Raw genomic sequence first — 13,731 nt, 5'->3', positions numbered from 1 at the left:
AATAATTCCTTGTATCCTATCTGACCACCGTGGACTAAAGCGGGACCTCAACAACAACAGAAATAGAAAAAAAGCCTACACACATATGGAAACTGAACAACTCACTACTCAATGACAGCTGGGTCAGGGAAGAAATAAAGAAAGAAATGAAAGTATTCCTAGAATTCAATGAAAATGAAGGCACAACATACTCAAACTTATGGGACACAGTGGAAGCAGTGCTAAGCGGAAAGTTCATAGCATTAAAGTGCCTTCAAAAAGAAATTTGAAACATCTCATTCAAGCAACTTAATGGCACACCTAAAAGCGCTAGAAAAAAAAAGACGCAGACACAGCTAAGAGGAGTAGACAACTAGAAATACTCAAACTAAGGGCTGAAATCAATGAATTAGAATCAAAATAAACAATTCAAAGAATCAATGAAACTAAGAACTAGTTTCCTTTACAGCCATTGAAGCAGGACATTCTCCCCAAGCATGGTTGGATACCATAAAAAGCTGAAATGATACGCTCAGGATGCGAGGCTAAGCACTGCACTCAGGGTCAGCCACTTTGGACCCAGAGAAGAGCATGTCTGATTGCATGCGGGTTGATGCCCCAGGTCCCGCCTCTGAGAAAAAGGTATCGGACGGGTCTGATGCTCTTTGGGTGGATGACACCTAAATGAACATCTGTACAAAGTCCCAATTTATTTCTAATATCAGAGATCAGACCTCTACTCTTGCCTGATGCGCCTAAAACAAAAAGGGGGAACTGTAGAGAGCTGCGGAATGCTATGCCTTAAAGATGGAGCTGGTTTCCGCCTTCCACCTTCCCGATGGTGAGTGCTCTCTGTCACGAACAACTCCACATTTGGCTAAGGCCGAGGATCTGGCTTGCTTCTATGTATGTGGACCTATCTGCATTGCCCCCGTGGCACGCCTGGGTTGGCTACCCAGAGGCTATTTAAGCTGTTAAGCTGTGGGCTGGCTTTCCCCGGGGTCCGAGGATTGTTCAATGTTCCTGAATAAACTGCATTGAAAAAAAAAAAAAAAAAAGGAAAGAAAAAAAAAAATGTCCCTTCAAAGGAAAGTGAATGCAATCCCAATTTACAATCAAAAACTAATATTTGTCTCAATAAATACAAATCCCAATGTTCAAAAAAAAAAAAAAAAAAGAAAAAAAAAAAAAAAAGAAAATCAACAAGATAGACAAACCCTTAGCCAAACTAACTAAAAGTCAGAGAGACACTATCCAAATTAACAAAATCAGAAATAAAAAGGGGGACATAACATCACTGAGGAAATACGAACAATCATTAAGACTAACTTCAAAAGTCTGTATGCCATCAAATTTGAAAATCTAAATGAAATGGACAATTTTTTTTATTGATTCCACTTACCAAAGCTGAATAAAGAGCGGGTAAATCAATTAAATAGTCCTATATCCTCTAAGGAACTAGAAGAGCCCATCAAAAGTCTTCCATCCAAAAAAACCCCAGGTCCAGATGATTTCATCACAGAATTCTACCAGACCTTCAAAGAAGAGCTAACTCCAATTCTCTTCAAACTATACCACAAAATAGAAACAGAAGGAACACTACCAAACTCATTCTATGAAGCCACAGTCACTTTGGTACCTAAACCTCAAAAAGACCCAACAAAGAAAGAGAATTTCAGGTCAATCTCCCTCATGAACACTGATGCAAAAATACCCAACAAAATACTTGCAAACTGAATGCAAGTATACATCAGAGATATCATCCACTATGAACATGTAGGCTTCATCCCAGGCATGCAGGGGTGGTTCAATATATTGAAATCCATCAATGTAATCCACCATATAAACAAACTAAAAGAAAAACCACATGATCATCATGCCTAAAAAGCATTTGACAATATCCAACATCCATTCATGTTTAAAGTCTTGGAGGGATCATGTATACAAGGCACATACCTAAACATAATAAAGGCAATATACAGCATCATCAAATGAAATGGAGAGAAACTTAAAGCAATCCCACTGAAATTAGGGACAAGACAAGGCTACCCACTCTCTCCATATCTCTTCAACATAGTTCTTAAAGTCCTTGCTAGAGCAATAAGACAATTAAAGGAGATCAAGGGAATACAAATTGGAAAGGAAGAAGTCAAAGTATCACTGTTTGCAGATGATATGATAGTATACCTGAGTGACCCCAAAAATTCTGCCAGGTATAGATGGATAATCACCTGCTGATAATCACCTTCAGCAAAGTGTCTGCATACAAAATTAACTCAAACAATCAGTAGCCCTCCTGTTTACAAAGGACAAAAAGCTGAGAAAGAAATTAGGGAAACAACACCCTTCACAATAGCCACAAAGGACATAAAGTACCTTGGTGTAACTGTAACCAAGCAAGTCAAAGATTTGTATGAAAAAAAAATTAAGCCTGTGAAGAAAGAACTAGAAGAAGGTATCAGAAGATGAAAAGGTCTCCCATGCTAATGGTTTGGCAGGATTAACAAAGTAAAAATAACTATCTTACCAAAAGCAATCTACAGGTTCAATGCAATTCCCATCAAATTATCAATACAATTCTTTACAGAACTTGAAAAAAAAATCTTGACTTCATGTGGAATAAGAAGAAACCCAGAATTGCTAAAACAATCCCCTACAATTAAGGATCTCCTGGAGGTATCTTCACCCCTGATCTCAAGGTGTACTCTAGAGCAACAGAAATAAAAACTGCATGGTACTGGCATAGAAACAGAATGGTGGATGAATGGAATCAGATAGAAGACCAAGAAAAAAAACCACAAACTCATGGACACCTGATTTTTGAAAAAGATGCCAAAACCATATAGTGGAAAAAAGATAGCATCTTCAACAAATCGTGCTGGTATAACTGGATATCTACATGCAGAAAAATACTAATAGATCCATATTTATCACCCTGCACAAAATTAAAGTCCAAGTGGATCAAAGATCTCAACATAAAACCAGGCACACTAAACCTGTAAGAAGAAAAACTGGGGAAGAGCCTTGAACTCATTGGTACAGGAGACAACTTCCTGAACTGAACAACAAGAGTACAGGCTCTAAGAGCAACAATCAGTAGATGGGACCTCAAGAAACTGAAAACCCTTTGTAAAGCAAAGGCCATTGCTGTCAAAACAAAAGGACAAAACTACAACAAAACCAAAATGACAGCCTATAGATTGGGAAAGGATCTTTAGCACCCCAATATCTGACAGAGGGCTAATATCCAGAATATATAAAGAACTCAAAAAGTTAAACAGCAAAAAATCAAGTAATGCAATTCAAAAGTGGGGTACAGAAGTAAACAGAGAATTCTCAATAGAGGAATATAGAATGGCAGAGAAACATTTAAAAAAATGCTCAATGTCCTTAGCCATCACGGAGATGCAAATCAAAACAGCCCTGAGATTTCACCTTACACCCATCAGAATGGCTAAAATCAAAATCTCAAGTGACAACACATGCTGGAGAGGATGTGGAGAAAGGGTAAGTTTCCTCCATTGCTGGTGGGAATGTAAACTTGTACAACCACTTTGGAAATTAATCTGGTGCTTTCTCAGACAATTAGGAATAGTGCTTCCTTAAGATCCATCTATACCACCCCTAGGCATATATCCAAAATATGCTCAAGTATACAACAAGGACGTTTGCTCAACCATGTTTGTAGCAGCTTTATTTGTAATAGCCAGAAGCTGGAAACAACCCAAAAGTCCCTCAACGGAGGAATGGATAAAGAAATTGTGGTACATCTACACAATGGATTATTACTCAGCAATAAAAATCAAGTAAATCATGAAATTTTCAGGAAAATGGTGGAGATTGGAAAAGATCATCCTGAGTGAGGTATCCAAGAAGCAGAAAGATGCGCAGGGTATATACTCACTCATAAATCAATATTAGACATATAATACAGGATAAACATAATAAAATCTGCACACCTAAAGAAACTAACCAAGGAGAAGGACCCTTGGGTAAGATAATTAATCCTCATGCAGAAAGGAGAAGGGGATGGACATTGCAGGAAGGAGAAAACAGGGAACAGGACAGGAGCCTACTGCAGAGGACCTCTAATAGGCTCTTCCCTGCAGGGTATTGAGGCAGATGCTGAGACTCATAGTTAAACTTTGGTCAGAGTGCAGGAAATCTTATGAAACAAGTGGGAGATTATAAGACCTGTAGAGGACAGGAGCTCCACAAGTAGAGCAATAGATCCAAAAATGTTTGGGCACAGGGGTCTTCTCTGAGACTGATACTCCAGCCAAGGACCACTCATGGAGATGGCCTGGAACCCCTGCACAGAGGTAGCCCATGGCAGCTCAGTGTCCAAGTGGGTTCCATAGTAATGGGGACAGGGACTGACTCTGACAGGACCTCATTGGCCTGCTCTTTGATCACCTCCCCCTGAGAGGGAAGCAGCTTTACCAGGCCACAGAAGAAGATAATGCAGCCACTCCTGATGAGACCTTATAGAGTAGAATCAGAGGGAAGGAGAGGAGGACCTCCCTTATCAATGGACTGAGGGAGGAGGAGTATGTATGGGAAACAGGGAGGGAGGCTGGGCTTGGAAAGGAAGGAGGGAGAGAGCTAGAAGGGGGATAAAAAGTGAATAAACTAATAAAATAAAAAATAAAAAGGAAGTGCAAAATGAAAGAAGATTTCTGACTATAAAAACAAACAAACAAAAACAAAATTGTACTGTCACAATTCAGCCCTTTTACATGCATTTGGAATATTTTGGTCTTTGAGTACTAACTCTTTATCAATTGATTTGCTTGGTTTGTCTTAAAAAAATTTACTATAGTATTCTGTAGCTGTCTGATGCTGTAGTTCTGTATTCAACCTAAATTTTCTCTCTGCAAGTAATTTTGTCACCTGCGTTTTATCTATGAAGTTTTTAGCATCATGACAGTTAAAAGATGGTCTTAAATTTAATCTTTGTTTAAAAGTGTTAATGCTTAGATTGTGTCTGAAGTGTAACTCCCATTTACACATCTTCAGAATGCCTTTTTCTATCACTGTATAGATGATAGATAGATGATTGTTGGCAGATAGCTAAATTGATAGAGTCTTGCAAAGTTCATAGTATCTCTACTTACCTTTGTAATTTGGTCATTTTGATGAAAATGGCTTAGAACTATCATGATACTTAGATATTAGCATGGAGATGCAATGTAAGCAATTACATACTGTATTTTATACCTCCTTAAAATCATGACTAACCAATTCCTCTCCCTCTTAAAAATCCCTGTGCAGAATCCCTGGAATCTATCCCACCAGGAAGGTTTTTCTGGAAGTTCTTTTTCTCCATCATCACAATTATCCAGAACAAATTCAAAGTAAGCTATCTGTCCTGTGAAAGGGAAGTGAAAAAGTATAAATAGTGAAAAAGAAGCACAAAAGTATCTCATTTGGAAACAACTGCCTTGTTTAAACATAGAAGTTTAAACTTCTATGTCTTTTAAGGAGAGGGGGATGGGAGGCAAATTCGCAGAGAAACAGGCATACCTAAGAGATAACACTGTTTCTCAATTTATCTAAGTATCACAAATTCTTAGGCATTCTGAGAAAGAACACAGGAATTATTCTCTATCAAGTCTCACGTTTTGTAATATAATTAAAAGAAAAATGGTTTAGTACTTTCTATCTTATGAATACATTATTTCATTGTCTGTTGTTTCAGTGTAATTCTGCATGACTTCATTTGTTTCATATAGAATATAATCATAATAATCTATTGCATTATAATACTTTAACAATATATGCATATGTTATATTTTGAAGTATTCTATTTTTTTATTCTCAAAATAGATTTATTGCTAAAGAAGGCATCCATTACAACTATCCAGCTCATAACTGGAATGGCTCTTCAGGACCAACTAATCCTGCAGTAGACTATGAGAAAACTTCTTTGTCAACCACATACATGAAGCCAAACTCTGTATGTAGAAAACATTTCAATTTCTTTTTATGGTTATCGTCATCATCATAATTCCAGTTCAGATAACATGGTCAACACTGACATTTATTATGCTAAAATGTATAACAAAATAAACTTGGATAAAAGCTTAGAGAGTTTACTTTATATAAATCACTATACCTACTATTTCAGTTTTTATAATGAGGTTGGGAATTGGTAGTCAAATATATAAAAGGTATTAATGTAGTACATATAAGCACAGTAACATGTTTTTGAATTAATTTGTATATTTATAACATATACAAGTTTTTAAATTTGCAATCATTAGAAAAGAGATTTGAAACCATTATGAAATGATTAAATGCTAGGAGAATTACTAAGGGATGTACTAATGTTTATTTTGTACAGTAAGAATATGAACTTTGGTAGTGTAACAAAACTACTTGTTTTTCTTATATACATTCATCCAGCAATGTTTGTTTCTTATTGTAGTGAAGAGATTCTGAATTTTACAGTATCGAAACCAGTTTAGAGAAATTGTAGTACATGTGTTTAGTGGATATGTAAAAGCAACTAAAATTCATTAACTAAAAAAATACTTTATTGTTTTAGATAATTGTGGAGTTATTATAGTAATTAAACATTGTCAGAAACAATATATAATATATGCCTAATTTTCTAATACCCATAGAAAGCTTAGATAATTTATCAATCGTCATGTGATTACACTGATATTTTTTAACTTTTTTGCAGGAATTTTCCACATACGGGGTTCCAAGAGCAACCTATGCTGCAAAAAAAGAGAAATATTCAGTATATGAAGAACCAGAAATACCTTACAAAATAGGTCATGCACATGTGAAATCCAAGTACTAATTTCCCCATGGAAAAAAGGAAATGTTTTTGTGTAAACCTACATATACATTTTTGTTATATTCCAAGAAAACACTGCAAATATTATTCCCATGTTTTAAACACTTTGCTTTTCCTTTAATTCTGCTAATTCTTCTCTTTATGCCTTTAATTTTTCTTTGTTAGCTTCTCCTCTTGATGACCATAATGCAAACCTTTCATTTCTTCTATCCAATTCTATTAATTCAGTAGGTACAGATTTTCACTATCTCCAAAATTTGGCACCGTATTTGGGCATTTGTTTACGGACATTTTTAGTATATTTAGTGAAATGAAAAGATGAGTTACAAACTGTTTATAAACAATAATGATGGATAAAGGCTCCTCCTGGCAATCTTGATGACTTGAATTCAACCCCAAGATTCATAGGGTAGAGAAAAATGTAGAGATAATGTGGGCAGTGAGGAAGAGTTAATCTAAACAAACAGTGAATAAAAATGTCATCTGAAATCTAACCTTGTTAGGAGAGGGAGAGAGAAAATCCTGAAAGGCTGGATAATGCTGCTCTAAAGAGCCATGGATTTTTAAACAAAAATTCTAGTGTTAGATGTAGAATACCACTTTATGAGCTGTTTTTCAGGAAGATGCCAAAGCCTACCTCCAAACAAAATACAGGCTCTTAATGTTCCTCTTGGTTACCCACCAGAAGCTAGTTGATAAGAACCTGTTGCTAAACATAATGCACACCTTGGTTTAAGTTGAGCTGGAAATGAACTAGAGGTCTCTTTCCTGGTGCACAGTTCTCATAATGCTGAAAAGTGTTATGTTATGAAAAGTGTTACTAGAGAAGTGAAAGCATCAGTGATTTTATCCATCTAGGAATTCTACAAACTACAAAAAAGGCAAGATGTGTCAACTGATGCACTAGTGGCACAACTGTTCTAGGAGTAATCAACAAATATCTATCTTTATATGAAGCTTGATCCACAAAAGTAACCATTTCTTTGCACTATAAACCCAGTTTTAAAAAAATACCATGGATGAAGACATACAACCTACGGGTGAACTTAATATTATCATGTGCTAAATTTTCATGGCTTAAAGTTGCATTCCAAATATCTATATTTATATTTATGGATACATGCTACCCTTATCCTTAATTAGAAAAGCTTCTTTTTTCAATAAAAAAGGGTGGATTTAGAGATACTTGAGTGCTCCAGGTGTGAAGTGAGAATAAGTGATGATTGAATGTTCAGTAACAGACATTTATACACTCTTCTTAGGGCTTAGGGACACTGTGAAAGAAGAGGCAGAAAAAAAATGGAAGAACTGGATAATGGTGACAAAAAAAGTAAAATATTGTCTTACAGGCAAGATACAGACAATGTGATTATGATCTCATTGCCATTATAGCTTTTTGTAAAGGTGCTGGACAAGACAAGCCCTGTCAAAAAGAAACAATGGGTTAGAGACAGACTCACACAGTCTTACTTCTCCTTCAATTATTGGCTACTGAAAAGTTTGAGGGAATAGACATGCCATCAATTACATACTGAAAGATAAGCTTACCACGCTCAAATGGATACCTCCTAAACCATAGTCACAATGATGGCCCTGGTTAAGCTCAGAAAATCATAAGAAACAAATACATGAAGAGCCACTGAGATGGTTTGTTCAGTATCGTGCTTGCTGCCTGTGACTGATAATCTGGGTCCAATTCCTAAGACTAACAAAATGAAAGGACAAAACCAACTTCTGCAAGTTGTCTTCTTGCTCTACATGTATGCATAAGCATATATGAGATACCACCCTCAATGAACAATAAATCAAAGTCTTGTAATAAAAAATGTGAATGGGGTAAAAGAACATGCAGGGAATGGGGTATTTCAAATGTAATTGGAAGGTTCAGAGAGGGTTGGATGCAACAGTAATGAGAATTAATTTCATACACATATGAATTTGTCAAAGAACAAATTTAATAAGTTACTCAAATTTTTAAAAAATATGAAAATTGCAGTGAAATATCAGTATTAATTAAATAACTTTGATTGAACTATAAAAGGTTAAGATAAATTAATTTGTAAAAATGAACAAACAGTTTCAAATGGTTTCTGTAAAGTGAGTAGTACAAAAGAAGGATCCCCAAATCTGAATTCCTCTCTCCTGTATTTTCGTTCTTTCCTAGCTAAATCTCTCAAAACATACCCTCTCAAGAACACACACACAGATGTGTATCCTAGGTGATTTTAAAACCAGTCATGTTAACAGTGAAGCTTAAACATTGTAATTCCTTCTCTTGTCAACTTGACACCTAAACATACCACTTTTTGAAAATTGTTTAATTTTTTTATTCTTCTCTCATACAGTACATCCCAACTGTGGCTCCACCTTCTCTCACACCTCCCACACACACCTTCCCTCTCTTCCAGATCCACTGTTTCTCCTGTTTCTCTTCCAAAAATAAGCCCACCCAAAGTGATATCAATTAAAATTGTAATGAAAAAGAAGCCATGAAGTTGAAAGAACATAAGGAGTGTTATATTTCAGGATTTGGAGAGGAAAAAGAAGGGAAAATGATGTAATTATATTATGATTTCAACAAATAAAAGAAATAGTTCTAAAAAAATTCATGTCTATTCTGATACTCAAAATATTTTTAAACTATTTTTAAACCCCTATAACACCAAAAACCCCCAACCAAATAAAATTTAACTTTTTTATCTTTTTTTTCTTTTTATTATTAGTTACATTTTATTAACTCTGTATCCCAGCTGTATCCTGCTCCCTCATTCCCTCACAATCCCATCCTCCCTCCCTCATCTCCTCCCTGTCCCTTTCCAAGTCCACTGATTGGGGAGGACCTCCTCCTCTTTCATCTGACCCTGTTTTATCAGGTATCTTCAGGACTGGCTGCAAAGTCCTCCTCTGTGGCCTAGCAGGACTGCTCCTCCCTTGGGGGGTGGGGAGATCAAAGACCCTGCCATTGAGTTCTTGTTAGAAATAGTCCCTGTTCCCCTTAGTAAGGTAAAACCAATTGGTTACTGAGCTACCATGGGCTATATCCAAGCAGAGGTTCTAGGTTATATCCATACATGGTCCTTGGTGGAGTGTCAGTCTCAGAGAAGACCCTTGTGCCCACACATATCTGGTCTTTGTGGAGCTCCTATCTTCTCCATGTCATACTAATTCCCCCTTCTTTCATATGATTCCCTGCACTCTGCTGAAGGTTTGATTATGAGTTTTTACTATCTGCTTTGATGCCTTGCTAGGTACAGTTTTTCAGGGGTCCCCTGCGGTAGGCTCCTGTCCCTTTACTTGTTTTCTCCTATGTCTAATGCACATCCCATTTGTCTTTCTAAGTGAGGATTGATCATCTTACCGCATATCCTCTTTCTTGTTAGAATATAGAATGGTAGAGAAACACTTAAAGAGATGCTCAACATTCTTAGCCATCAGGGAGATGCAAATCAAAACGACCCTGAGATTTCACCTTACACCCATCAAAATGGCTAAAATCAAAAACTCAAATGAAAACACATGCTGGAGAGGTTGTGAAGAAAGGGGAACCCTCCTCCATTGCTGGTGGGAATGTAAACTGTGCAACCACTTTGGAAGTCAATCTGGTGCTTTCTCAGACAATTAGGAATAGTGCTTCCTCAAGACCCAGCTATACCCCTAAGCATATACCCAAAATTTGCTCAAGTACACATCAAGGACATTTGTTCAACCATGTTTGTAGCAGCTTTATTTGTAATAGCCAGAAGCTGGAAACAACCCAAAAGTCCCTCAACGGAGGAATGGATACAGAAATTGTGGTATTTTTACACAATGGAATACTACTCAGCAATCAAAAAAGAGGAAATCATGAAATTTGCAGGCAAATGGTGGGATCTAGAAAAGATCATTCTGAGTGAAGGAGAAAGACACACATGGTATATACTCTCTTATATAGACCTATAAGATATGATAGACATAATGAAATCTATACACCTAAGAAAGATTTAACATTCTTCAAACACACAATTGTATAAACTGATCATTGCCATTCCAAAAGAAAACAAATGGAGCCGTAGTAAAGAATGATCAGACCAAAGCTAGACTGAAATTAAGGACAGCAATTGTCACATTCTATATTCTATGTCCATGTCTTCTTAAGATTGTGATGGAATCTTTTGGACTCTAAAAGGCTTGCTTAGGTAATTTAATCCATCCAGCTTTGTTTCTTGAAACAAATGTAGCCTTTTTCTTGAGGTAGTTTTATTCTATGTTATCAGATTCTCTTAGTGGGCATCCCAAGGTTGTAGCATTTCTAACATCCTGAGGTCTCCATTACAACTTAGGCTTCACCTTTACAACATAATGCCATCAGGGTATCCATTGAAGAAAATCCAATCTTGCTACTATTTGATTGATCTCAGTGTCTCTTGGGAAATGTTCTGGAAGACACTGATATGCCACTGATTTTGATTCCTTCATTCCTGAAGTACCAAATGAATGATCCTGTCAAATCCTATATCCATTTCATGATGGAGCTTGTTGCCTTTGGTCTACAGTTGTGTCAGCTTCTATGAGCTATGTGCAAAAAGGGGTTTTACATCATGAGGTCCAGGAGTGGCTCAGGTGGGACAGCAGTGTCAGTGATAGGGCCAAAAGGAGCTGGTCACTGTTTGGCATCTCTATACTTAACTCTTGAGCTTTCAAGCTGGTAACCTTGCTAGTTGAAACTGTTGGACACAGCGAGAAACTCTGAACTTACTTAACACTTAATTGTCAGACTGATGGCACTGGCTATTGTACTTTAATTCTTTTTTAATTAATTTTTTATTTTTATATTAATTACACTTTATTCACTTTGTATCCCAGCTTTAGCCACTTCCTTCATTCTCTCCCAATCCAGCCCTCATCTCCTCCTATTTCCTTCTCCAGGTTCACTGATAGGGGAGGTCCTCCTCCCCTTCCATCTGACCCTAGCTTATCAGGTCTTATCAGAACTGGCTGCATTGTCCTCATCTGTGGCCTAGCAAAGCTCCTCCCTCATCAAAGGGAGGTGGTCAAAGAGCTAGCCAATGACTTCATGTCATAGACAGTCCCTGTTCCCCTTACTAGGGCATCCACTTGGATACTGAGCTGCCATGGGCTATATCGGAGCAGGGGTTCTAGATTATATCTATGAATGGTCCTTGGTTGGAGTATCAGTCTCAGAAAATACCCCTGTGGCAAGATACTTTGGTTCTGTTGCTCTCCTTGAGGAGCTCCTGTCCCCTCCAGTTCTTTCTATCTCCCCCTTCTTTTCTAAGATTCCCTGCACTCTGCCCAAAATTTGGTTATGAGTCTCAGTATTTGCTTTGATATACTGCTGGGTAGAGTCTTTCAGAGGCCCTCTGTGGGAGACTCTTGTCCTGTTTCTTGTTTTCTCCTTCCAATGTCTGTCCTGTTTGCCTTTCTGAGTGAGGATTGATCATCTTACCCAGGGTCCTCCTTCTTCTTTAGCTTCTTTAGGTGTCCAGATTTTAGTATATTTATCCTATATAATAGATCAAGTATCCACTTATAAGTGAGTATATACTGTGTGTGTCTTTCTGTTTCTGGGATACCTCACTCAGGAAGATCTTTTCTATGTCCTGCCATTTGCCTGCAAATTTCATGATTTCCTTGTTTTTAGTTGCTGAGTAGTATTCCATTGTATAAATGTACCACAATTTCTGTATCCATTCCTCTGTTAAGGGACATCTGTGTTGTTTCCAGGTTCTGGCTATTATGAATAAAGCTGTACGAACATGGTTGGGCAAATTTCTTTGTTAAATACTTGAGCATATTTTGGATATATGCCTAGGAGTGGTATAGCTGGATCTTGAGGTAGCACTATTTCTAGTTGTCTGGGAAAGAGCCAGAATGATTTCCAAAGTGGTTGTACAAGTTTACATTCCCACCAGCAATGGAGGAGGGTTCCCCTTTCCCCACATCTTCTCCATCATGTGTTGTCATTTGAGTTTTTGATCTTAGCCATTCTGATGGGTATGAGGTGATATCTCATGGTTATTTTAATTTGCATCTCACTGATGACTCAGGACTTTGAGCATTTCCTTAAGTGTTTCTCTGCTATTCTATATTCCTCTATTGAAAATTCTCTGTTTACCCCTGTATCCCATTTTTTAATTGGATTACTTGATTTGTTGCTTTTTTGTTTCATGAGTTCTTTATATATACTGGATATTAGCCCTCTGTCAGATATTGAGCTGGTGAAGATCTTTTCCCTGTCTTTAGGCTGTCGTTTTGTTCTGATGACAGAGTCCTTTGCTTTACAGAAGCTTTCCAGTTTCATGAGGTCCCATTTATTAATTGTTGATCTTAGATCCTGTGCTGTTGGTGTTCTGTTCAGGAAGTTGTCTCCTGTGCCAATGAATTCTAGGCTCTTCACCACTTTTTCTTCTAACAGGTTTAGTGTGTCTGGTTTTATGTTGAGGTCTTTGATCCACTTGGACTTCAGTTTTGTGCAGGGTGATAAATATGGATGTATTTGTATTTTTCTGCATGTAGACATTGAGGTAGCCCAGCACTATTTTGGAAATGCTGTCTTTTTTCCATTGTATGGTTTTGGATTCTTTGTTAAAAATCAAGTATCCATAGGTGTGTGGGTTTATATCTGGGTCTTCATTTCAATTTCGTTGATCCACCACTCTGTTTCTATGGCAGTACCATGCTGTTTTTTATTACTCTTGCTCTGTAGTACAGCTTGAGATAAAGGATAGTGATACCTCCAGATGATCGGCTGTTGTACAGGATCATTTTGGCAATTCTGGGTTTTTTGTTTTTTGATATGAAGTCGAGAATTTTTCTTTCAAATCTGTGAAGAATTGTATTGGTATTTTGATGGGAATTGCGTTGAATCTACAGATTGCTTTTAACAGGATGGCCATTTTCTCTATGTTAATCTTACCCATCCCTGAGCACAGGAGACCTTT

General features: G+C 37.1%; 1 protein-coding gene across 1 annotated transcript in view; it reads left to right on the top strand.

Annotated features, from left to right (window-relative positions):
- Nucleotides 1-8,895, top strand: part of LOC132650056 (uncharacterized) — a 103,061-nt gene extending 94,166 nt beyond the window's left edge. The window contains exons 5-7 of the mRNA XM_060374998.1: nt 5,254-5,336; nt 5,809-5,938; nt 6,671-8,895. Of these exons, the coding sequence (XP_060230981.1) occupies nt 5,254-5,336; nt 5,809-5,938; nt 6,671-6,793 (336 nt within the window). The 3' untranslated portion in view covers nt 6,794-8,895. The remainder of the gene's footprint in view (nt 1-5,253; nt 5,337-5,808; nt 5,939-6,670) is intronic.
- The last annotated feature ends 4,836 nt before the right edge of the window (nt 8,896-13,731 follow it).

This window comes from Meriones unguiculatus, chromosome X (genome assembly GCF_030254825.1).
Source record: "Meriones unguiculatus strain TT.TT164.6M chromosome X, Bangor_MerUng_6.1, whole genome shotgun sequence".
Lineage (NCBI taxonomy): Eukaryota > Metazoa > Chordata > Mammalia > Rodentia > Muridae > Meriones > Meriones unguiculatus.
Note: the sequence above shows the minus strand (reverse complement) of the source record. Positions and strands in the feature narration are given on the sequence as shown.